Source organism: Ixodes scapularis, unplaced genomic scaffold, assembly GCF_016920785.2.
Source record: "Ixodes scapularis isolate PalLabHiFi unplaced genomic scaffold, ASM1692078v2 PGA_scaffold1__304_contigs__length_218370807, whole genome shotgun sequence".
In the NCBI taxonomy this organism is placed as follows: Eukaryota; Metazoa; Arthropoda; class Arachnida; order Ixodida; family Ixodidae; genus Ixodes; species Ixodes scapularis.
In genome coordinates this window covers 11,038,463-11,065,400 of record NW_024609846.1, presented here as the reverse complement: position 1 = coordinate 11,065,400, position 26,938 = coordinate 11,038,463, and the positions used below count along the sequence as shown (strand labels likewise).

At 43.5% G+C, this 26,938-nt stretch overlaps 1 protein-coding gene across 1 annotated transcript; it reads right to left on the bottom strand.

Annotated features, from left to right (window-relative positions):
- Positions 1 to 7,002: 7,002 nt before the first annotated feature.
- Positions 7,003 to 23,969, bottom strand: LOC8032227 (cell wall protein IFF6-like). The gene is given in 11 exon segments (XM_040213979.1): positions 7,003 to 7,441; positions 7,444 to 9,250; positions 16,522 to 16,605; positions 17,048 to 17,091; positions 18,273 to 18,426; positions 21,711 to 21,797; positions 22,349 to 22,431; positions 23,178 to 23,228; positions 23,416 to 23,478; positions 23,809 to 23,859; positions 23,960 to 23,969. Coding segments are annotated over 11 exon segments (2,538 nt in total). The 3' UTR covers positions 7,003 to 7,337.
- Positions 23,970 to 26,938: the final 2,969 nt, after the last annotated feature.

The following is a 26,938-nucleotide window of genomic DNA, read 5'->3' as shown; positions in this document are numbered from 1 at the left end:
GATGGCACGACATGCTGCTGGAAATACTAAGCAATAGATTACAGTCTACTAAAAGTAGAGAGTTTCAGTAGATCGTTCCGATCACTCCGATAACAATGCCCGATACTTTGCCGCCGCCTTTGCGCATGCGTCGTATCATTATGGGGTATTGTTATCAGGGGTAGCAGAGGTAGTGCAAAGATCTACTAAAAATCTCTACTTTCTACTGTGAAACCGAGCAGACCGTATAGCACCTGCTATCCGGGAAGTGAACACTCAACGTACGAGTCGGATTTCATCTTTGTTTCGGGGACCGCGTCAACTCACATTCCAATTCTTCAGAGCGACGGGGGCACGAGGTGTCATTACTCTGCCGGTATAGCCTCTAGAACTCCTTTAACATATTTACGCATAATGCAGCATCCGTGGAGGCAAGCTCCTGCTACGGTTTCTTCGATCTGCGAAGAAGCGCGTTGTTAACGTAAAATGTCAACGCGAGAGGAAGAAGAAAATACTTTTCGGAGCAACGTTCTCAAATCGAGGTCAGTTGACAAGCTTCGGAAAACGCCTGACGCCTTTTTGCGACTCGTCCGCTCGGTGGTGCTTGCTGCACTATCAGCCCGCCAAATGGACAGACGCGGCGAAACCGCTGCAAAGTTGGATGCACATTACCTGTAGACAAATTGATTTTATAGTGCATTTTATGGTAAACGTGAGGTTTGCGCAATCCTTGACATAAAAAGAGCGTCGCTCAAAAATGTCCTTCTCCAGCGTCAACGTCCAGGGTCAACGCCCGTGGAGGCGTTGACGCTGGTGGCGCTAGGAACGCTATTCTCCCTTATCTGCTCGCGCGCCGGCCACAAAGAAGAACCGTTTTCGAACGCCGCTTTTCCGTGGAGCTTGTCAACTGATACTTCAGATATATCCTTTTTTTTTTTCGCAATGTGGTCTGAGATATTTATTTGATTTTGCAGATATGTCGAAACTCCTTGTGAGAAACCCACATTAAGGAAGGAAGACGGGGCGAGTCATATAGGAATGAAGATCAGGATATCCCAGTTGAAAGTTCTGCTTGAGACATTCTGCCTCTAATGCTCAATCTCCGTTTTAGAGCGCAGCTCTTAGGGGCCCGTTCCCGGCTTGAGCGGCGTCGGCGTCGCCGTCGCCGTCGCCGTCGCCGTCGGCGTAACCAAGGTCATCCCAAGGTCACGTGACCCCCAAGGTCACGTGACCCCTCCCAAGGTCTTCCCAAGGTCACGTGACCCCCAAGGTCACGTGACCCCAAGGTGACCCCCACGTGACCCCCCGAGGTCACGTGACCCCCAAGGCCACGTGACCCCTCTGAGGTCACGTGACCCCCAAGGTCACGTGACCCCCTGAGGTCACCTGACCTTGAGGGGACCCCCATGTGACACCCAAGGTCACGTGACCCCCAGGTCACGCCCCCCCGAGGTCACGTGACCCCCCTCCCCGAAGTCACGTGACACCCCCCCCCCCCCCCCCCGAGGTCACGTGACCCCCCCCCCGGAGCATATTAAAGAATGAGGGGAGGAGGAGGAGTAGGAGGAGGGGTCTACCCTCCCCTCAGTACCCTTCACTCCTCCTCCTCAAGAGCTGCGCTCCAATTCGGCGTTACAGGGAGTTGTAAACGGCTTTCACTTTTTTTATACGCGTTTTTTTTTCTTAGTCGTGAAAAGGTAGCAAAAAATATGTATTGCTCATTTATACTTTCTTTATTTAAGATTTTCTCGGGGCCACTAAGGAACTGAGGGGGCAGTATAGCATGCATGTATATAAAACGAAAGCAACAATATATTCTAAACATGCAAATAATTAGCGGTAAATAGTGTCACCGTTAAGGCAGTGTTAAAGGCGATGCCATTAGACAAGTTACCACAGACGCTGGGGGGTGGTTCCATGAAAGCGTGGTTCCGGGTATAAATGAACCGTGAAGAATGTAGATTTACAATGTAGGCCTATCTTGTGTTCGGGATGGAGACGCGATATTTTGAAGGGAGATATTAGCTCTTCGCACAACAGAAGATCATGGCAGATTTTGTGAAAAACCTGAACGAGAAATTTCTTTCAATGATGCAAGGTAAATCAGGCTCAACTAGATTTTACAGATATTACGATAGTAGTGCGATGATATTAAGTATGAAGCCAACATATATTTTTAAATGCTTCAAGTGCAGGTGTTAATATGTCAATACCGGTGTCCAGTGGCGTAGCCAGGAAATTTTTCAGGGTGTGCTTTTCTTTGCTCAGACCGTTCAAAATAAAAATAAAAACAAGAGTCAGGAAAATAAATTGCGCAAACACACTTTTAGTTACTATATTCCTGTCTCTTAGAACACAAAAACTCAACCGTTTTTGCTACATCGCGTTCGTTCAATCTTTAAATAGGAAAAATTCAATGGTGAACAACAGAACTTGCAATCATAATATATAATAGGCTTTGAACAAAGAAGTCCGGACAGGTCCACTAAATATTCCAGTGCGTACATTTCTCGGCTTAACACTCGGGTACCCAATAACTAGAAGACTACGGAAGAGTGCCAGAAAATGCTGGATCTTAGAATGCGATTAAACAAAAAAACTGCAATGCGCACTGAGGCAATGGCAAATGAAGCGTCAAGCTCATTGTTCCTGCGCGGATCATAATTTTCATCGATGATCGTGCTTTGATCAAACTTTGGGTTCCTTTCGTTGTTTCATGTCGTTTTACAGGAAAGGCGCAGACAAACGTACCAGTTTTTATCACTTTGTGGGGTCTAAACTTTTTGACGTAGACACCGTCGGTCGACAAAAAGAAGCGCGATGACACTTTCGGGGCTGACTTGGATGTTCCGGTGAATGTTCAGAAGTGCAACCTACAGTAAGCGCTCCTGGGACGTGAAAGCTCCCAGGTATCACTTGGGACTTCGAAGTCTCCAGAACGAACGTTCCGTTACAGCGGTGCTAGTGGGAGTGGTGGCCAGGATTTGCAGCGGGCGGTTTACAGATAAAAGACCAACAAAGTGTCCACGCTTGCCGGTACAACCTTTGTCGTCAAGACGTGAAGTAACAGCCCGAGACAGGGTGTGAATGTGGACGCACATTCGCCACCGCGGCCTCAGGGAGTTGTTAAAACGCTATCTTGGACCCTACAAGGTCATCCGCCGCTATGGGACTGGAACTACGAACTGCTCCCTGACAGAATCCGACCATCAATACGCCGCCAGCCACGACCCGAAGTGGTTCACGTTGCTCGACTCAAGCCATTCTACGCCCGTTATGACTGTGACGCTGCGTGCTTATTTCGTCAAAGCGTATTTTTTTTATTAGCCTTTTTTTTTTTTTGCGCGGCATTGGGGTGATTCCAGACTTGGGAAGCAATTCGTTATAAGGGATTACTGTAATCCGTGACTTTTTAAAGTAATTTTGTAATTGCCACGTTGCTTTCTTTCGGAAGTAATTTGTAATGTAATTTCGGAAAAAAATATTGGTAACAGATTACTCTCATTACTCGTTACTTTTTCAGACTATGAGCATAATACAGTAAGTGAAGTAATACGAGCAAAACACTCAGCAGCAGCATAACGAGAGCAAGTTCAACAAAATAGAAAACATCAGGAAGGGAAAAATAGCTCAAAAGAAAATACTATTTTTTGCATGACCGGTCCCTAGAACCACTAGAAAAATGGGTAAGGCATGTACAAATACACGAAAGACAAAGGTCAAGTAAGACAACGCCGAGTAGGCTCTCCGTCGCCTTCCATCGTGTTGTTCTTCTACTCCCGGGCATGAGAAAGCTCTTCGCGTTTCTTTGTTTTAGTCTTTTACACCTCTTCTCTCTTTAATGTGCGCTACTGCATTCTAGCACGCTCTTGAGGCACGGCTAAAAAGCGCGCGGCGCGAGGCTAAGAGCATCGTCTTCGAGGGTGTGGACGATATTTCTTTTAGTTCACTTGTCTGGCCATGGTGGTCGAGTCCACTCCTCAATTTACAGTGAACTGTCAACATAAAGGGGGGGGGGGGGGGGTGTAAGCAAGTTAAGGAGTGCTGACAGAGAGAGATTGAGAAAGCGTAAAAGTGGTGCGGTCCTCAATTGTTTTGTGATTCCGATGGCCACCGCTTCTCTCGCTCTCCATGCCCTCCTCTCCCCTGGCCTCCACAAATACTGATTGGTATGAAGGTGAGAACCGATGAAAGATCGATAACCCGTAACCGCCCCTTTTTCTCTGACTGGTCGACTTTTCGGTCAGGAAATGTCCGTCGTCTCCATGGCCATCTCTTAATAAGATATTCTAAATTTAGGGCATTAAGCAGAATGAAAACCTAGAGTTTCAGTGCGTACTTTGATTGCCAAAAAAAAAAAAAGGCACGCTGTTATCAGCAAGGACAACAAACTCTAATCTACGGAAACACATCAAAGTAAGCTGGGACACCTGTATTCTGCATTGGCTATCATTGTAACTAGGATTCCGTGTTTTCGGAGTTTATTTCTGTTCAAATTCGGAAAATGTTTTTCGAAGATTTTTTTTTTTTTCAAAAATTCGGCGTTTACAGAAGTTCATTTTTGTTTGATTCCAAAATCTCCAAAATTTAGAGCTTATTTTTGCAGTGTTTTCTATGAAAATAAATAAATAATATCCGGGTGTAAACGTGTGCTAGATAAAAAAATAAATAAAACGCGCTTATATTCATTCATATTTCTTCAGCTAGATTAGCCATTGCCATTTGCAATACAAATTTGTCACACGGCAAAAGTGGCACACATCTGTGACTTCGATAAGCGTCAATGCTTTAGAAATAAACTCCTGGAGGTAGTCGCTCGAAAACACGTTTTCATCTCATCTTATTCCATACTACCCCACGGGCGCGCGAGGTGGAGTGGAGTGGTGAAGGATGTAATAGGGAAGATTCAACTGCCCCTCTCCCAATTTTATGCAACCTCTATGGTTCATAGCTTTAACTTCTACAAAAACACAACCTCTCCTTCCTCTTAAAACACAAATAGTATGGCCCAAACTAAAAACCAATACACAGGCTTTTGTCGTGACCAGAAAATACATAGACATGTGGTCCTGAACCTTGACGAGATAAGCGGCACGACCCCTTCTGTCAATGAGCCGAGATTCGTAAGATAACTGTGGTGGCATTTTCCCGGGAAATTGTAAAATACCGTCTTTATTTGGTTTATTTGAGGGAGGGATGGTCTTTGGCACATCAAAATTCGGAGTTCATCAGATAATTCTGAATTGGCCAAAATTTTACTGGCAATTGTTTGTCACAGTTTTTGTCGGATTTATCCGAAAACACAGAACCCTAATTCTGACCTTAAAACCAAGTTTTTCTTCTTTTTTTTTGAATAATGGGCGAAACACCCGAGTCAAAAGGGAGCTTTTGTACATCGCTTTTATAGCTCCGAATCTAGTAGCGGAGATAGACGTTGCTACAGTGCATGCGCACCGCTAGCTTTGTCTGCACAATTCCAGGGATCATTTCCGGAAGCCCTAAACTAGGGGGATGGCGGGTCTGGTTGCAGCTTACGGTTCCTTGTCAGCTTACAGGTGAACGAAGTGCACGTACGCTTTTTCTCTTAAATACAATATTTCATTTTTACAAGGCCTACCAGATAACGGGCGTATGAGAAATGAAAAGTAGTGTTGCAGAACATTTTTAAAAAATATCAAAATTGTTTCTATTGCTTTCTTGATAAGTTTTCGGAAAAAGTAATGTGAAAGTAATTGGTAACGTAACGAGCAAAGTAATCCATTACTTTTCAGTGAAAGTAATTTGTAGCGGTAATCCATTGCATTTGAGGCTCTTTAATCTGTAATTGTAATCCATTACATTTTTCAAGTAACGGAAACAAGTCTGGACGATGCACTTTTAAATGGGGAGGGGGGTTGGTAATGCTGCGCGAAGGGCCGAGCAAGCCACCCTCGGTCACAGACTTCGAGAAGACTCATGTTTTTTCTTACTCGAGATCAGGGTGTAAGATAGACAGGTGGGGAAAAGGCCCATAGAAGTGTACCGCAGCGCCGTACGTGACCGGATTGTGTACTCGTCTGCTTGCGGGTACCCCCGATCTGCGACAGATGGCGCTGCGGCGAGAGGGAAAAATTGGAATCGGATTTGCATGGAACTCTATGGGAGAGTGCGCAAAATAAACCGAGAGCACGACAGTCCTCTGTTGAAAATCCACGAGAAACCATCTCCGTCAGTTTAGCCGGTCGCCACCGGTCGGCCAACCGGAGTGAGAGTTCGCGGTGCTCCAGATAGATGGCGCCACAGAAAAAGAGAAAACCGAGGGGAACACAATCCGGTCGCTAATTTGCTCTCGTTTCCCCACCTGTCTATCTTACACCCTGCTCGGAACGTAACTTTGATCATTTCGTCCTACTTTCTTGTTCACAAAAGTGCCTGTTTATTCTCACCACGAACGCTCACGTTCTAACCTTCTGGACCGAATTTTCAAAATACCGACGCACACTATAGATAAGGAGCTCCTCGGGACCTTTTTGAGTGAGTCTCGCTCTCACTTGATGTTACGCCGCCAAATCGCCGCCCGCTATTCTGGTGCCTCGACGCTCGTTGTTTATTTTGTTTGGCGCATGTTCGCCTCCTGCCCCTTTAACCTTTCAGTCTGAAACGGGATTTTCCCACCTTCTTTTACTGTCCTTCGTGAATATATCGACCGGGACCAAACGAACTCTGACCGGAAACCATAGGCGCAAAACGTGCATTAAACTGTAATTTAAATTAACAGTGCCCTCGCGTGTTACCGCCACTGAAAACTACCTTAAGTCATAGCAGTGATAAATGACTAGAATCAATAAGAAAGTCCATGAAACCAATAATATTTTTTATTTCCTTAAAGAATATGCGCCTGTGTATAATCATACTTGAATGCAGCACAAGATATTATAATTGACCCCCCCCCCCCTCAAGAACATCCTTTCTACTTTGACTTCAGATGTGCACCCACATGTGGTTCCTGTTATTGTACGTTGGGGTCTTTCGTTGAGCCGAAATTTCTTTGGACCCCCTAGTCTTGGCATTGTGTTCCGCTGCTGACTCCTCTTTGTAATAAAAATATTTTGCTCAAGAGCCAATATCAGAGAACATGTAGGGTACTTTAAATATATAGTAGGTGCTTCCGTTCTGTCAGTTGTCGCTTTCTCCTAAGTGTTTATATCTGCTTTTGCTGCTGACTATTCTGGAAATGCTAAATTTGTTCTTTGTTCAGGCGAGCAATCCTGTATCGCCGTCATTTTTAAACGAGGTTGATACATTTGTTTTGCCATCTGTTGCTGTTCCTTGGGGGGCTGATGTTGTGCACTGCTCAAAACTGGTCTGCTGATACTGAATTAAGTAGCTGTTTTTTTAGAACTGTCTCCAAGAGTAGATGACTCTTCGTATGATATCGGTGTTGCCGTGCTTGTAGTTGTCTCCCCGTTTTGAGCACTCATTTGGGCACAGCTGTCGGAAGGACTTCTGATGCTGAGTTTGGTGTGTTTTCAGAACTATCTCCAAGCGTTTGAGGCTCTTCGGTTGCGGCTGGTGGTACCGCTGTAGTAGGTGTCACTGCGTTTTCAATGCTGGCATCAGTCACAGTTGTCGATTTGTCTCCTACTTGTGAAATTGTTGTTTCTTTTTTAGAACTATCCGCAGTCGTAAACGACTCCTCGGATGGGGTGGATACTTCCGTCGTTCCAGCTGTCGTTGTGTCCTGATTGCTGACATCGGACACTCCAGTCGAATTGTCTGCTGATGCTGATCTCGTTGTTTCTTCAGAACTATTCCCTCCCGCTGAATGTTCTTCAAAAATGGTTGGTGCTCCCGTTGTTGTAGTAGTTGTCTCTACGTTCTGAGTACTGACTTCGGTCACAGCGGTCAATGTGTCCTCTGTTGGTGGAATTGTTGTTTGTTCTGGAGCGCTATCCACAGTCGTAGACGATTTCTCGGATGTGGTAGATGCTTCATTTGTGTCAGCTGTTATTTCCCCCTGAGTACCTACATCGGACACTGCAGTCGACTGGTCTGCTAATACTGAGTCAAGCGTTGTAGGCTCTTCGGATCTGGCTGGTGCTCCGGTTGTAGTGGGCGTTACTGTATTTTCACTAATGCTTTCGGTCACAAATGTCGTTTTGTCTTCTTGTGAAATTATTGTTTGTTCCTGAGAACTATCCACAGCCGTAGACAATTCCTCGGATGCGGTGGATGCTTCTGTTGTCCCAGCCGTCGTTGCATCCTGAGCGCTGATATCGGGCACTGTAGTCAACCACTCTGCTGACGCTGAGCTTTCTGTTTTTTCTGAAAACCTTTTTTCAGGCGGCGTAGGTTCCTCGGGTTTGGTTTGTGCTGCCGCTGTAGTAGTCGTCACTGCGTTTTCGGTACTAGAATCTGTCACAGCTATCGATGTGTCTGCTGCTGGTGGAATTGTTTTTGGTTCTGAAGAACTATCCACAGTAGTATAAAGTTCTTCAGATGTCGTGGATGCTTCCGTTGTATCTGCTGTTGTATCTTGAGTGCTGGCATCGGGCACTGCAGTCGACTGGTCTCCTAATGCGGAGTTTGTTGTTTGTTCAGAATAGCTATCTTCAAGCGTTGTAGGTTCTTTGGATGCGGTAGGTGCTCCCGTAGGAGTAGGGGTCCCTGCGTTTTCAGTACTGGTTTCGCTTGCAACTGTAGATGCATCTGCTCTTGGTGAGGCTGTTGTTTGTTCAGGAGAACTATCCGTATTTGTAGATGATTGTTTTGATATGGTGGATTCTTCTGTTGAACTAGCTGTCACTGAGTCTTGACTTGTGACCTCAGTCACTTCTGTGGATCTGCCTTCTGATGGCGAAGTCGAAGTTTGATCGGTAGTAGATGTATCAGAAAAAGTAGATGGTTCTTCAGTTGAGCTAGATTCGTCCGCTGTTGTTACTGTGTCTTGGGTGCTGACTTGCAATGACGTGGTTGACTGTGTCTCCGGCGGCGAGGCGGATGTTTGACTTTCGGTAGTACTGGCTTCTTTAGTTGATATCTTTCGGTCCTCAGGAGTTGATCTAACAGTTGAAGTCATTGTGGCAGTCGTACTTTCTGCCGGTGGAGTCTGTGTTGGTGATGTTATTGCAATTGGAGTGGTTGAGGTTTTTTGCTTTGGGGTAGTTGGTCGAGTCTTGATTGTGGTCGTCGTGATCGTCGTAGCGGTTGTTGAGGACTTAATAGGGAAAGGCCAGACTCCTCTTCTGCACCTTCCATTAAAACAATGACCCAGTCTTCGCATCCAAAGCCTCTGCAACAATGAACGACCAAAGTTATAAGGTTATATTGACTAGGATTGCAACTAACTCCCAATATTTTTTTTAGTTCAAAAAAGGCTTTTCTAGGTTCACAGCTTAACTATGTGTGCTTAAATTGTTTTATGATCTTCAATTCGACCAAGCTATTTTAAACCTGACTAGGTATTTAAGACAGCTATCTGAGAAACCCATGCCAATCAAAATCTGAATACCTTTCACGAATACTTCGTAAGTGCGTCATATTTATATAATAATAACTAAACTCTAAATCCTAACCTTGAAATTGTAAAGGAAATTTAAAGTTTTTTTTATTTTTTATTTATTTTTGCTTTTTTGTTTTGTATCACTGTACCCTAATTCGCCCGTCATAATTTCTTGCAGAACTGAAATTTTTAGCACCGTGGTGTTCGATATACTGGTATGCATGGCAATTTACGTCTTGACAACATCGCTAATATTTTGGCACATGTCGCAATAAACTTAATCTCTAAACGAGCTGTTCGTGCGTCGTTAGGAGGAGTATGGCTACTTTAACCTTAACAGGCACAAGTTGAATGTTTAGGAGACCTGATTATAAGTAAATGAGGATGTAGCTTGGCTAAGTTTTAAAGTATTTTGATATCCGAGTCGTCACAAGATGTGACTCAGCTAGAGATAGAAGAGACTGCCAGAGCAACCAGATTCTCTCGTTGGTTTATATCCCTAAGGATATTTCTATTAGAGCACGAAATATTTCTCAAGTTGCTAGATGTTTTTCATTTCAAGATTTCATTTCATTTCAGGTAAGCAAAAATACATTCTGATTTCTTAGCAGCAGTGGCCAAGCTAACTCGCGAAGCTGCTAAAGCACAAGCAACAATCTGTCGTGTTTCTGGTATGTTAACAGAATTTAATTCAGAGCATGGTTGTGACAGGTCGAGTTCTGCAGAGCTTTCGCAAACGACTGGCAATATTTAAAGAGTGCACTTAAACACATTTTTTTTGGGAAACAACAATATCATCCACTGCAACGTCGGGCTATGTTTTAAATTGATACTTTGCAAAACATTATGAAAGATATACTAAATATTTATTTTGGAAATATTAAACTTAGATTGGATATCTTAATTAAAGGTATCCTGGCCGCCTTCAAGCAACACCTCCTAGACTATTTCAAGGCCCCCGCAACGTTCCCTTTCCACAACACGACGTCATCACTGTGAGATCGGTCCAAATCCGAGAACAACGGGCTTGGCTTGGAACGACTTACGGCTTTTGTATAATGTGTGGCCCGGCGCAAATAGTTAGAAAACGTTTCAAAAAGCTATTCTTATAAAACGTGAATAATTGAACTAGTAACAACAAAAAATTCTTTTCGACGCTTTTAAGTACGAAATATTTTACATGCCTACATTTTTGCTACGTAAGAAACTTAATTCCGTTGACGTGTGGAGCGCAGTATCGTGGAAGGCACGAATTTTGGTGGCGCGTACTGCCACATCTGGCAACCATAAACAGTAATAACGGCGCATTTGTTTCTGGCCGCTGGCGTTGATGTGCTGCTTTCTGTTTTGTTCTTGTTTGTTCTCGGGTTACGCGACATGCCTGGCTGCTGTTGTGCGCCGAACTGTAACTCAAACTATGTGAGTGGGCCGAAAGTGCGGGTTTACCGCTTTCCTTCTGATGCGGAACGAAGAACGGCTTGGAAAAAAGCAATACCTCGCGAAGACTTCGCGCCAACGAAGTACAGCGTGGTGAGTAATTCCTCTTCCGCTGTTTAATTTTCGTGGTTGTTGCGTGTTCCCTTGCTGTTCGGGGTATTGCAATGATTCTTGACCTTACCAGCTAGGATGTCTTCGTTTTCTTCCTTGACGCGGGGAATAGTTTTCAAGCTCTCGCGTATAGTTCCGAACGGATTACGAGGACTTACAGAAAGTAGTTTTGTGTCTATACAAGTGCGCATTAGAATTATTGCGACGTGTAACTTACCGCTTCCCATTTTATTGTCTTGGTATTGTGCGCGAATCGCCTGTCCTATATTGAGATTTTTGCACTTCCTACAGGTCTGTGAAAAGCACTTTTCTCCGGGTGACTTCGCCACTACTACAACGTACACGGACGAAAAAACTGGACGAGTGCTTGAAGTTCCTCTTCAATTACGGCGGCTGAAGCCCTGCGCTACTCCTAGCATCTTCCCCAACTGCCCTGCATACCTGTCCCGCAACACACCTGCTGCCCGCGAAGGTCCTGAAGAAAAGCGCGCTCGGCTTGAAGCGGAGGCCCTGCAGCAAGCACTGGCGCGCTCCACCGAAGCTTATGAAGACGAACAGAGAAATAATTCCGTTAGCAGCTTTGACGAACTCGTGGCTGCTCTCAAGGAATTCCAGGTGGCCGATTTCTGGACAAAGCTGGTCACTGACAAGCAAGTGCTTTTTTTGAACTTTGCTCCTCGAGATGCACCAGTTGTGCGCTATTCAGTGACGGTCTCTGCAGATCTTTCATTGAAAGCGTTTTTTGGGGACCTGCAGCTCGACAAGGTTGGTCTTCTCATTTTTCCAATGTGTGTGTCCGACATCAGGGAGCTAGAGAAAGCTTTAGAGGTTGTGCATGGTTTTGCCAAGAACTCCTCTAACGATCAGCAGCGACTAGAAATTGTCTTAAAGAAGACAGTGGCAATCCTAGAGGAGCTGTCATCAGAAAATTTCCCTCATGAGTGGCAAATGGAAATTGTGAACTTCTTAATGCAGCAGGTACACATGCTTCTAAGCAAGTCTCCGAATTACCCTGCAGACCTGCTTGTGTTTTCAAGCCTCGTGTTTACAATATCCCCACACGCTTATAGGTTCATCCGGAGCACGTCAAAGCTCAAACTGCCCCATCCTGACACTATTAGGCGTGTTTGTGCGTCTTACGTTGTCAACCCTTGTACAGAGCAACAAAGTACCTTATTTCTCTCATATGCAAAAAGACTTGTAGCTGCAATGAACGAGCATGAGAAGACTGTAACGCTCGTCATGGACGAGATTCACCTTCAGCCATACCTCGACTATAAGGGTGGAACCGTAGTGGGAATGGCCGCAAACAGTACAATTGCTGCAAAGACAGCATATGTGTTCATGATCCAAAGCCTTTTGTCAGCGAGCAAAGATGTTGTGCATATTCTGCCAGTAGCACAGATAGATGCAAAACAGTTGCATGAATTTCTTCGTCAGCTGATAAATGAGCTCGAGAAAACTGGACTTCGAATTATTGCAGTAGTTTCAGACAATAACTCCATCAATGGCAAAGCTATGTCATTTTTTTCCCAACCTCCGAAGGTTAACACTGTGTACCAACATCCTTCGGACCAATCAAGGTCCCTGTTTTTTATTTTGGATACTGTTCACGTGCTCAAGTGTGTACGGAATAACTGGCTCAACCAGCGAAACAGCAGCAAGTGCATGTTTTTTCCCGATATTAATGCTGCTGGTGATCAACCACATGTGCTGACAGCTTCGTTTAATGCCTTGGTAGAGCTTCATGAGAGAGAGAGAAATGAGCTAGTGCAACTTGCGCCAACTTTATGCTTGAAAGCACTCAAACCTTCGAGTTTGGAGCGACAGAATGTCAAGCTTGTCCTGAAGATCTTTAACATTCTTACTGTTGCCGCACTTAGAAGCACCAAGGCTGCAACACTGCAGCATGCCAAAGGCACAGCTGAATTTATTAACATTATCGTTATGTGGTGGTGCATAGTAAATGTGAAAACGCCAAACAAGGGTCGGCGTCTTCGGGACAAGCTTCAGGAACCCATAACGGTAATGTCTTGCCCCCAAATTGATTTCCTGAACAAAGTAGTCAAGTGGCTAGACTACTGGAAAAGCCTGAAGCATGATGCAGGCCACCTCACGAATGAGACACACAATGCACTTCGTCACACATCGCTTGCTTTAGTTCAGGTGTCGCGTTACTGCATTGAAGAACTCGGCTTCAAGTATGTCCTTCTTGGTAAATTTCAGTCTGACTGCCTTGAAGATAGGTTTGGACGGTACCGACAATTGAGTGGCGCACAGTACCACATCTCGATCCGCCAGATATACGAGTCGGAACACAAACTCAGATTGCAGAAGGTTCTTGAGCTTCCCGAGTTCGACGACATCTCGCTATGTGCCCGCACTGATGCGGTGAATGCTGCCGTGAACCAGTTTGATGTTGAAGTGACAGCAGTTGACGTAGAAAAAAAAGAACACATGCTCCCAGCTATTACATACGTGGCTGGGTACTGTGCGCATGCTGCGCTGAAAAAGCTGATGTGCCCATTCTGTAAAGAGAACCTTGTGGTTGACAACCGCTCTCTTGAAATTGAGGCAGAAGAGCTCATTGCTGGTGTAACAAGAGGTGAACTAAAGTTCCCGCAGGCCGTGGTGGTAAATGCCGTGCTGGCAATGAATATTGTGCTGGAAAAACTGAGCAGCGAAAGGTACGCGTTAAAATTTTATTCTTGTGAAAAGCAAAAAGATTTGCTTGTGTCCCTGACAACACCCCTTGTTGAGTATAACGAAGATCTGGACGTCTGTGAAAACGGCCATTTACCTCACGTGGTGATGGGTTATGTACTAAGTGCGGCTGCCAACACTTTGTTGAATAACTTGTGCAAACGAGAAAACAACATGCTTGCTGAAGCCAAAGCTGCAAAACGGAAACTGAAAACGCTTCAGGCATAAGCGCATAACGTCTGCTATCATTTCGACTGCTGCCTGGAAATTATTGTCACATAAGTGTTTTTTTCGTGTGTGTGTGCTCCGACTTATTTCTGTTTCTTGTTCTTCAATTTGTGCAAACAATGTTTTTGGGGACATTGCTGTATGTTGTTTAGAACTTCGAGGATTTCCTTATTGCTTTGTTCTGTTGGAAATGTTGATGTAATAATATTTTTGTTTGAAACTTCGGTTATGAATGTGCTATCAGTTCATTTGTGGAAGCTATTCCCGAGAAATTGTATTTTTTCCACAAACCCAAGTTCTTCCTGCTTATTCCTGCAAAATAAAGAGTGAAATTCTGTACCCCCGAAAAACAGTTGTGATGTTTTAATAATGGCTGTGAAAATCGGGGCGCCAGGACTCTTGCTTTTAATTGTGTTATTTAATATGTTCGCAAATCGTGCGCGAGTCCTGGACTCCTTAAATGTTCGTAGATATAGGCGATATGGAAGTGAGAATTCGAAGAATAAATACAAAACACGACTTGAAACGTCCATCGAGCGCCACTCTGTTTCGTGTGCGTTTCTTCTACGTCCTTGTTTTGCGCTTTTAACCTTTTAAATAATCATGAACCAACTAGCTCGAACCAAAGTATTAATTCCTACGAGCTTTTCTGAAGTAAAACGTATTGTCAGTGTTCCATTCTCGAAAATTCAGCGCCGAGAACGAAGAGACTCGCATTACGAAGCCCGACCGAGTGGGTGAAGCCAGCTTCCAGGCCGATCTCACTTCGATGACGTCACGGGAGCCTGGGGAGGCCTTGAAATAGTCTAGGAGGTGTTGCTTCAAGTGGGTCATAGCTGTTGTTAGAACGTTGGCTAATATAATCTGCTCCGCGGTTGTTGTTTTTTTTTTTTTGTTTTAAACAGAAGCCTCGAGAAGACACGATACCAAGCCTAGACGCGAAAGCATGGAGGAAGATCCAAATGAAAGTGACGCCAGCCTCCGCAGCAGATACAGGGACCCAGAGTTATAGAGGGATTTAGCTCTAAAGCACTCTTTACCGAAAAGTAACGACCTCCTTTGAAGGATGCATACTTTTATATTGGAACGATCCAGGCGAGCGCCAGAAAGCAAGGAAAACAAAAAGCGGATGATTATCTCATTATTCGCGTTTTCAAGCAGCCAGCCTCGTGCGTGCTGCGCGAGAGTTCACTTAGAGCAACCCCGCGCTTCCCACATGATTTTAGGATCTCTGAAGGTTACTATTTTTGTGGTTTTGAAATGATGCTCAGCGAGCTTATTATTATAAATAGATATTTATTTTGAATAATTAAAAAGCTAATTAAAATATTAGGTTTTATTACACTGCATTAGTGGACCTTTCAATGAATTTAGCGAGTTTGTTTGAATTAAAATTAGCATTTTGTATGCTTTATGGCATAGACAGCCATCACATGAGAACGTTCTACTGTCTGTAACAATCGCAGTTTTTGAAGTCATCTAGAATACATATACACGGTTGATGTGATTTTAGGCAAGGGGGAGAATACGAATTCAGTTGAATTAACTCGTGATATAAATTAGGACTTAGATCGTGATTTAAATAAGGATATCAATCGTGATTGAGATCAGACCGGTTTTTTAATGATGATTTACATCAAACCATTTCCGAAAAAAATTATCCCCCGATTATGTTTTATCGTTTGCTCATGATTTCACGTTTTCTATGTAAATTTAGTTTCTATTTAAATCAAGAAATTATCACTCAAGAAATATTTATATTAGGTTGAACAGGAGCACAAAGCAGTGACCTTCCGAGAAAATTGGAATGTTGAGTTTTCTTGCTACCATTCACTTCGTTCGTATGTTACGTAACGTCGTATTTAAAGTAAATAAAAGCGCGGAAGACAGACACAAACACTATAAAAGCAATGTTTCTATTGCACAAAATCTATAACGCAAAAAATGCAGCTTTTTCACTCACCTAGATATAAATTTTCTTCCTACAATGGCCAGGTTTACCCAACCAACGTTGTGAATTAAACTGTACTTTATATTTACAGTAATACTTTCTTCCGCATATATTTCCGTAATCTCTCCGATTGATCAATCAATATTTTATGTTTAAAATACATCCAGGGTTCTAAAAACACCGTTTCACGGATATGATAATTTAGATATAATTATTATTATTTAAATATTAAAAAATTGACTTACTTGATTTTAAAAAAATATTTCACCCTGGTTTTATTTTGGCTACCATTTTACGCTGTTCATTTCCCCTCTTGATATTTTTAAATGTCGACCGACTCACCTGAATTACCTCTATACACAGATCAACCCGATAGCTTATTACCTGGTCTCTTTGAAAGTAAAACGAAAATGTTTCTGTTTTACAGCAAAATGCACTTTTCATCGGACAAATTGTCCGGTTTGAAAGACGAGCTCTTTTACTTTTATGTCCTCTTCCCCAACCAGATTTCATTGTGATTATTACTAACCGGAGAGAGCATCGTCTTTATTACAATAAGTAATGTCGCAATAAAAACAAGTTGCATACACTCAAGGCGCATTAAAAGGGAATGCAGTACAACCATTCGTACCGCGCAGGGAGTCCCATCGACCTCGTTTGCAACCTTCAGGGGCCATCCCTTGCAGATGTATCTGCAACTCAGCACATAGCCTCTCTGCATAGCAAAAAAAAAATATAACATTACGCATGGCACACTTTTTTAAACTCATAAAATTCTACGTCTAGCCTACAAAGGCAGGCTCGGATTAGGAGCTAGGGAATTTTAGTGATTGGTTTCATTTGATCTTCTATTACCATGTATTTTAGTTGTTTCGCAGGCACCACAAGAAAATTCTTCACAAGCTCAATGATATTTTTGTTATAGATAAAATATTCGTACACCGTTTATTTTCAGTGAAACAGCGCTGTTAAAATAAAGACGAAATCGTTACTTAAGCTCTACCTGAGACGCGGTGACTTACAAAAAAACCTCAAGTTTTTGTATTTTAATCTTTTATCATTATTTGTCATTTCAATCTTGCTTGCTCCCATCAATAACCTATTATTGTGGGATCTTTGCTATTCCTAAAATGCCAAGAAATTGTTCAAGTTCTTACCTGAGGATTATGCTCAACCCTATCGCATTGCCTGTGATGTCCATCTAGTAATAAATAAAAACAAATATGAGGATTGTTTATACAAATTGTTGAGAAGCAAGATTTGAACACATTTTCATCCTCAAAACTTCCAGTGTGAAGAATATTTTCTACAGTGTACTGCAAGCTATTTTTCAGGTTACGTGCGTTTAGTATTTAGATTGTTATTCTAAGATCAAAACAAATTATTTCAAGCAAAATATAGTTTTGTAAGCAGCTTTTTGTTATAGTGCTAAATCCAAGGTAATGTTCGACGGGCACTGTATTCTTCCGCCTGCTAGAAATTACTAAAGTAAAACTAAATTCTTGAACCTATAGATATACAATTGCAAATTTGTGACTCAACGCATTCGCTGCACAATCTTACGCCACGAAGTTTTGCAGTCAAATAACCATTGCGAAAGTTTAGCTTTGCAATAGGTTAAGCCGTCATTGTGGTTTCAGATGCTTGTGCCAGCCTCTGACAATACATTTAATCTATAGAAATATCACCGAATTCTTCTATTCTCAGTTTAGTCTTCTCATCACGATTTTAGGATTTACGTAAAAAATTCCTAAAATAAATTAATTATTCTTAAATCTTCCCCAGTGGAACTTTGAAGTCTTCATATTACGATTTTCGGTTTTACTTACAACATTCCTGTATTACCTTAATTATTTTCCAATCTTCCGCTGTGAAGCATTGACGTATTGTTTATTAGCGTTGAAAACGAACTGTCCAAATACAATATCTTGGTATGTTAGTATCTTGGTATCTTGTACAATAAAAGTACAATATCTTCGTATGATAATTTATATAGGCCATATAATGAAACAAACTTACTCGTTTTCCGGGTTTTCCTTATAATATTTGCGATAATCATAAAAGTGCAGCTTTTCACAGTTCATTTATACCCGCCTTCGCGGAACCACCCTCTAGAGTCTGTGGTAACTTTATTTGATGGTGCCGCCTTTAAAACGGCCTCACTAATGTCCCTATTTCAGTATTTTATTAGCAGATAATTATTTGCATTCTTAAAAATTTTGCTCCTTTTGATATACCTGTAGCCCATTATCCCTCTGCAATGTCTTCGTGGCCCTGGAGATATTTTAAATAAGAAGTGAATAAAAATATCGCTACCGCAGAATATAAACACACCTTATTATTTTAAGTTGTTAATAAGATCTTGTCATTTTTTAGACATACCATCCACTTTTTGTGTTGGAGGTGGTCGTGTCTTCGGTCGTGGTGCAGGTGTGGTAGTCGAGGTTGTTGTTAAGGTGGAAGTCGTTATCTGACCCGGCCAGACACCTCTCTGGCACTCTCCTTTTAGACAGTACCCACGATAGCCACGTCTTGCCTGGAAAGAAAAACGCGGTAACACATTTATTTATCCCAACCATAAAGGCCCTACAGGGACATAAGGGGGGAGGCTGTGGGTTTCCCCTACGGGGGTACCACCCAGAAACACAGTAGGTTCCTTGGTTCCGCCTAATGACGTACTTATATATTGACGGTTACTCCAACACGCTTGCCCGAGGGCCGGCAAAGTCCGAGATAACGGCGCTGTCTCTATTGATAGGATCACCGGTCGAACTCCGCGCTGCCGCAAATAGACAGAATCATGGAAGGGGGAAAAACCTTAAATAGAGCTCCGTGGAGCAAGGCCCTCTCCCTACGAGAGCCCCACGCCGTTCCTTTGGGCCAGCTTATTTAGCTTGCGGGAATGGGTGCGCCCGGGTTTTCGGCAGCAGGTTCGCTCACAGGAGGGGTGGACGCGTCCAAATATCAGTCCCGAAGGGTGTGCCCGAGGTAAGTCACCCAAGAAGGGCGAGGGAGAGCCGTCACACAAGGGAACACGGCCTCGTCTCGCACCCGGGATGCGCCCCGATATGGCGACGTCCCACGGCCTGCCATAGCTATGCCTAGATAGGAATATAGGGATGCGGGGAACGCGTGATTCCCACAATGCAGAGAACATAAAAATTAGATAGAATCAAAGCACCCACTGTTTACTACTAGCAATATTTATGTACAAAAATTAAAAAAAACGCAGATGAAAGGCCTGATGTAAATACAAAAATAAAACACAGAGATAAAAAGGAAAACCATTTACAACTCAATGTAACGCCGAATTAGAGTGCAGCTCTTGAGGAGGAGGAGGGAAGGGTACTGAGGGGAGGTAATACCCCTCCTCCCTTCTCCTCACCTCCTCATCCTGTCTGCTACTCCTCCCTCCGAGCGGGGTCGCCATCGCCTCACGAGGGTCAAGTGACATCACAGGGGTGACGTGACGTCACCGGGTTCACGTGACCCCCGTGGCGTCACGTCACCCCTGTGAGGTCACGTGACCATGGCGATGACGTCATCACGGTGACGTCATCGTCATCACCAGCGATGTCACTGATGGCGGCATCGGCATCGTCACTGATGATGTCATCAGTGACGTCACCAGTGACGTCATCGGTAACGTCGTCGCTTGTGACTTCACACGTCCCAGAATGCACCGCGCGGTTAGGCCGACAGCGACGGCGACGGCGACGCCGCTCAAGCAGGAAACGGGCGCCTAAGACCTGCGCTCTGAAACGAAACATAATTCCAACCACAATGAACATGAATATGATACATAGAGGCCATAATATCCACAAAACTACTTCTTCGTGGAAACAGTGGGGCTAATGATTCACGAGGGAATATTGCCGCGCGCGCAGCTGGCCAAGCAGGCAGCGGGCGCGTGGCCTAACGGTTATCGCGCTTGCCTCCCACGCAGAAGGCGAGGGTTCGATTCCTGGCCGCGACTACACATTTTGGTTGACAGTGTAATTTGATGTTCTAGCGAATTCGAGAACCGTCTTGCTGATTCGAGGTTAGAATGTTCTACACACCGAACCTTCTACGCCGAACGATCCAGAAACCCACGAGGGTACATAAGGGATTCCGCAAGGCGAGCGGAGTCAGTTTCGCCCCAGCGTTTGACTCTGCTGCTACGCCGACTTCGACGCCCGCGACGCTCTGTTATTATCGTTTGTACCCTTTTATTTTTGGCACAAGTTCGCCACATTAAAAGTTTATTTCTTCCTGTTTATTGTTTTTTTAGTCACCACCCGTGACAATATTGTGTCAGCAACGTCCACAATAGAACTGTGGAGATCATTACAATCTGGGATGCCACGTTTATTGATGAATACATTCGCTGTACCGGTTAGACGCTTGAAACTTCCGCTACTGGTTGTTCAATGAGAATTTCATCTATCTAAAGGCTCGAGAAACGAGACATTGACACATGGATAGCAGAGTTTATAAATGAGACAAAGAGCAATTTTACAACAATTGTTGAGTAACGGAAGAGGACGTTGAAGCTTGCGCGTAGAGACACTCACATTATGCGAGTGACTTGATGTTACGACTGGTATGAATAGAAGCTAGTTCTTTCGCTAGCCTCGGCGCACCAAACATTGTGCACTTAAATCGTAGTCCTTGAAAGAGTCTCCGACTGGAGTGTTCAGCGTCCCCTTCTCCCCGTGCATCGAAAGTGGTCTCGAAGTGGCAACAAATTACGCCACAAAAGCCGGATTGTAAAGCCGTTGGCTGTCACAATCCTGCAGTTGATTGTAAAAGTTCCGGAAAAAAAATTAAAAAAAATGCACGAGAGAACGTGAGTTTAGCTATCGTCGTAGCGTCCAAATTCCTGGCTGCAAAAGCTTCCGTGATCTACCAAACTGAATAGCTACCTGCCGCACAACAGGCCTCTGCTGCATCTACCACGGCTGCTTTGGCAGCGCCAGGATCGCGGCAGGCGACATAGAACTTCTAGATGTTATCGGGCCGAAATCAAAGGACCACGTTTGAGGACCCGATAATCGCACCATTCAGAGACTTGTTTCAGTCACCGTACCGAAAGTACGAGAAGCACACGCAAAGAGCCTCGTCCACGCAGTCAAAGCAGTAACGTTTACCGCGTGTGCTTGTATCTCTTATTTAGTGATGCCGCCCAGCGTATTTATGCTCGATCCCAAAACTTATTCGGCCCATCCCACTATCGCGTTATTATAACCCGTATAGATTTGCCCAATAAACTATCGTTTGAGTTTCAAAGACACATCTCCGAAGAATCTATTCGGAATAAAATTGCCACATACCGAAATACGCCACCATTATCGCAAAAGATTTGACCGCAATAAAACTAGCAACGCCCAAGCTGGCAAAATTTCATCACGTCGTTTAGAAGCGTTTCAAAGTAAATAGGGTTAACGAGTTTACCACCTCCGTGGTACGTTCAATGTAGTCGATACTCGTGGAATTGTCGGAGCTGGTCCCTGAGGGAGGCACGCACACACGCGCGGCAAACAATCTCAAGTATTGAGTATTCCGCCACGACTAAGTGTTTCTTCTATGGCCACTGGGAGCCTAAGAAACCTGCTTCATGATTTTTTTTTTTTTTTTTTTGCGTTGTTCTGAAATTAGAATTTGCACGCCCCACTAGGAGAGAGGAAGCTGCCAACAACGCCGGAATTAATATGTCTCGTCACCAGACTTTAGCTCAGACCTGAGACAAGTTACAGAGCGTTTGTTACGATAATTGACCGTTGCGGCTCACGTGCGTAGCATGTACATTAATGTGCGGAACGTGGAAATTCCACCCACCCAACACAAGCTTCCGTCCTCTTCTTCCTCCGTTCGAATAGGCCATCCTCGACAGAGGTATCGGCAGCTAACCGTACGTCTGACGATCTGAAATGAAATTCAACTCGTACGAGTCACTGCCAGTTTTAGAACGCTTGGACCAGAAAAGTATTTTTCGATATTTTTGCTATTTGACTGATTTTTTTTCTTTTCCTTTTCTTTGTTTTTGCTTTGGTTTTGTACATTTAACAAAATTACAATGGGTTTAGATCGTCTGGAACATTATTTCGTATGTTTCAACCGGATTGCCTTATAACAAATAAATTAATTTGGCAAAAATTTCTCGAAGTGCAGGCGAGGTGGTTATGTGTAACATGATGGTAGACTGAAAAACTCCTTGGAAAAGTAAAGAAGAACGGTCATTGACAGGCAAAAGGAGGACAAAGTCTCATCTTAACGCAACGTATGTCCCTCCTTTCTTTTGTCTCTTTTAATGTTGATAGTTATTTATATATTCTCTTTTTTTTTCACACCAGTCTCAGGGCTGATTGTCAGGTTCGATGGAAGCTAATTTGGCGTTTTTTTTTGTGTAACTATCTTTATACCTCACATGACTGTTCATTTATGGCGAAAAATAATATGCCAAAACATACGCTCACTTTAGGGAACGCCCGAGTGCATTTTTCGGTGTACGAGGGACGCCTTCTTTCAGGACGTCGCCAGTCTCGCCAGTCTCGCCATCCTGCAAGTGGACGTAACTATATTACCTTGCGTGTTACATTAGTACATAATTCTATATCTGTTCATAAACAATATCACTTTATATCCCTAAACGTAAAATCGAGAAAGAATACGAGACAATAAAAACGTGGCCTTTTCAGTTATTGAAGAAAAGCACTAAGATTTATGTAAGAAAAGACCGCGCGTCGACTTTCCCGCACAACACTCGGAGAGCCAATCACCGCAACTTACGGATGCAGCTCAGCGAATGACGATGCCGAAACATACGTTTAGACCAAAAAACGCAGTCTGAGTTGTGACATTAAGCAATGCAAGTGTGGCGTTTTGCATTGCTCAATGCCATAACTCAGACTGCGTTTTTTTGTTCTAAACATATGTTTCGGCAACGTCATTCGCTGAGCTGCCCCCGTAAGTTACGGTGAGTGGCTCTCCGAGTGTTGTGCGGGAAAGTAGACGCACAGACTCTTTTTACAGTGAATTGTGAGGCCCACATACTTTCGGTGCATAAGTGCAGGTAAACTCCTTTCGCACTTCTGTCTTGCCTTCAACTCTGAACGTTAGAGTATGCCTCCATTGGTAATAGCTCGGTCCTACATTGGCCTCATGTGATGAACGTAACAAGCTTGAAAATGGAAATGCTGGATGTTTATACACGATTTCCCGTATTTTCTCGTTGCTACATCCTTATTCCTCCTACACAATAGCCCGACTACATTCGCAATAACGGTGCCAAATCAAAACACTTGCCATATTTCACGAGGGCAGGATTGTTTCTTTCCGTACTTTCATCGTCCTCCTCTGTTTGGGAAAATTAAACAAAATGATAATCAGCATATAGACTACGCGTATCGTAAATAAACGATACGCGCACGTATTACATTACCAGATACGCATAACTACACATATAAAAAAAAACGTTGGTAAAGAAAAATGTTTACTCCGAAACAAATTGACAAACGTTCTCAACCGAGAGAACCAAACTTGCCTTCTTGGAGAAGGCTGACATCGTTGCTTTCAGCGCTGGCACTTTCGTCTTCCGTACTTTTTCCTGGTATAAAACACAAAACGGTATTTTGATGTATGTGAAGCGATCAGTCTCTGACATATTGAGAAAGGCCGGGCGGGTTCTATTATGTTTATGCCTCCTGCTTTGTGATTGGTCCTTTGACGTTCTTATTGGCTAAAGCAGCAACCTCTGCAGAGCGGCAATGAGGTTCTCAGGGGTCGCAAAACCCTGCGTTTCTGAAGCTTTTTGGAGCTCTGAAAACTTATCATATAAAATGATTTGACACGTTATGTGTACAAATAAATATATTTAGCAAATATTAAACAAAAATGACAAAAATTAAAAAAAAAAGGTAAATTTATTTCTTCTTACCAATATCTGAAGAGTCTATGCTGTTATTTTCCGCGCTGCTGTCCCCTTCTCCTGCAAAGATGATGGAAAAGAAAAAATGACGAAGGCAGCAAAAGTTGTAAAACGTCGTATAAAAATCCTCAATAACTAAATTCTTACCGTTACCAAGTACCGCGAGCCATCTTGCGCTAATAGTGCTCGTTGCATCTTATGCACTTAAACAATTCCTAATAGAACGAGTAAATCATTGTGTATCCCCCCATCATCTGCTCTCGAGTATGTATGCCCCCGCCCCCCCCCCCCCCCTCCGCCCCCTCTGCAGGTTCACGTTCGTAGAGCGCCATTAAAGGGCAACTCCACTCACTTCCTAACCTGTCCGAACAATATGTGATGTCTGCTAAAGTGAGCAATACTCTGTTTCAGCTACGCAGCCGATGCTGCCAGCAGCGTCGAGATGAAGCGGCGTAAAAAGCGCAAGTCACTTGGCCGTTTCAGTTTGTGATTGATTCAGCCATGATACAACACGTAACAGAAGCACGATGAGCACCATGATGGTGCGCTTTTGACGCTAACCGATTGGTGCCACCACCTCGTGGCGTCGGTAGCGGTTTAGAGTGAACATGAGAGCATAATCGAGGAACCTCCATTTTGTGTTGATGAGATTAAAATGCGCGCGTGACAGTGACTATTCCAGCTTGTATAGGTCAACGTCTGTTCTCACTTTATAATATCCCTGACTGGCAGCCCGCCTCGGATGAACGCCCTATACTCCGTTTCACTCATAGTATGTCCGCACCCTAGTGAAAACGCCATTTGTATGAGAAATTTATATTGTCCAATAAACTCATATGAATGATGCAAGATATATAAGAACCATATAAGAAACCTCTCCCGAGTTGCTTATATGGTTTTTATATGTTCTTATATATATTATTTAGTTCTGATCTGGTTCTTATATGTTTTTATATATCTTGTATGATTCATAGGTGTTTGTTAGACAAAGAAATTTTTCATACAAATTAGATCTTTCAATACAGCAGTCGACGCAACGATCCTATGGACCCTGTGAAACGGCGTCCAAAGTGAATCGTCATGGCTTCGTTCTTTTTGTATGTTTGCTATTACCGGGTAAATGAATCACGCGCGCGCATTCACTGCTATGTCATTGGTTTACTCGGTGATATCAAACATTAAAAGGACGCGACAAGCTCCGAGACGCTGCTATGTTGGAGCTACTGGATTCGCTCAATGGGATCGTAGAGTAATTAAAATGACCAACAGAGGTTCAACCGGCGCTAGTGTGCTGTCGCAAATTGTAGCAGACAGCAACCAGTTGAAAATTGACTTCCGTACTGCATGTCTGTGGAAAAAAGTGAGTGCATTTTCTCCTTGCGCTTGATTACATGAGCAAATATGCCGAATAATTCATACGTACTAGGCAGCTTGGAACATTTCTAAGTCATGCAGGTGAAATAATTGGTCGGTTATGTCGTTTTTCTTTCAAATTCATCGCCTGAAATACGGTGCTAAAATGGCTTCGTATTCATGTGCACCGTGAGACACTGTTCACGCGAACACGACGCTGGCGCTTTTCAGCAAGGGGGATACACGTGCTAAACGAAAGAATGAGATCTGAATAACAAAGCGAGGCGGCAAGAACTACACAGTAATACTGGATCAGTATCGCACTATGCATGTGCGATCAAAATAAATTAGGTAATATAATCAGACATTGAATAAGAAAGTACTGTTTTATTCTTTCTGCTCTGTGCGAAGATGCTTGTTATGTGTTCAAAACATCATCCGCACACTCGAAATCTTTGACAACAAGTTTCCGATAAAAGTTGACCGGCAGAGAAAATATTCAAAAGAGACACCTTTCATAGCCCGCGTTCTTTATTCGTTACGTTTTGAATGTTTTTAATTGCTGTTAAAGAAGCACGACGGGGTCATTTTCATATAGTTACAGGACTCGCATATTAGGAATATATAAGCGCCACCGGAATGCTGGCGAACCTTCAACAAACTGCATATTTATTTCGATTGTAATTTTGCTTAGAATCGTCCCTTGTTTTTAACGCCTGCTGTGGTCCACAGGTTTGGGTCTCAAATATAGCGAAGTGAAACATCGTTCTCTAATGAAGAAAAATGAGCAAACGAAAGCAAATACACTTTTACAATGTTAATAAATATGCATACTATTCGGTACGACCCAAAGAACAGAAGTGTTTTATGTTATTTTCCGGCGAAGAGACGAAATGCACGTGCGTTTTCCAATTGGAATGCACAGGAGCACAGCAAAAGTAGGCTGGTTGCTCTCGGTTTCAATTTGCGTCACAGAAGTCGCACAAGTCGCATAGACACTAGCGCCAATTGAACCACTAGCGTACATTATAATAACTTTACGGCGTATAGTGTCCGCCAGCGAAAGCGTCTCTTTTGCAGCGCTCGGGAAGGCGGTAGAGTCGGGACTGATATCCGCATGTGGCGTTTGTCGAAAGTTATCAACTTTATGAATTAAACTAAAAGGATATATGTCCGATGGTCCAAACACCCAACGGTGCAGGATCAGCTTCAGCTGTGTTATCGTCTAGTCTCTAGAAACAGAGCACACAATCGTACAGAAGGATTACGTGTTTTGTGGCGAGAGGCCGGCAATTTCGCTTTACAGTCACGGCGCAAACAACGTAAGGTTGTTTACGACTCCACTTTGGGCCCAACCGGACCCAACCGAATGGTCGGGCTCCGTTTTTACGATGAAGATGTGGAACAGACCGGCGACACCGGCATACGTCGTCGCAGACAGGTGCTCCATCTGAGATTAAGATAACGATGCTAGCTTAAACGTATCGTAAAAAAGCGAACGAAGTCATGCCGGTGACGTACTGGCATTGGTGCTAGCACCGCATCGTCCTTCAAAGTAAATTCTTAAAGAAACGGGTTTCACTGGCTTGCCGACAGAACGACTGGGAGGCGAGTAATAAAATATATTGATATGGAATTTCCACGGTTATCATTTATGGAAGTGTTCTGTGTTATCACTCAGGTATAGTGTTATTTTCATTAACAATCGATGACCAGAGTTGTCCTTTAAAGTTATGTATCACCCATGTAAATCACTCGATTTTATGAGATACTTAATTTTTTGTAA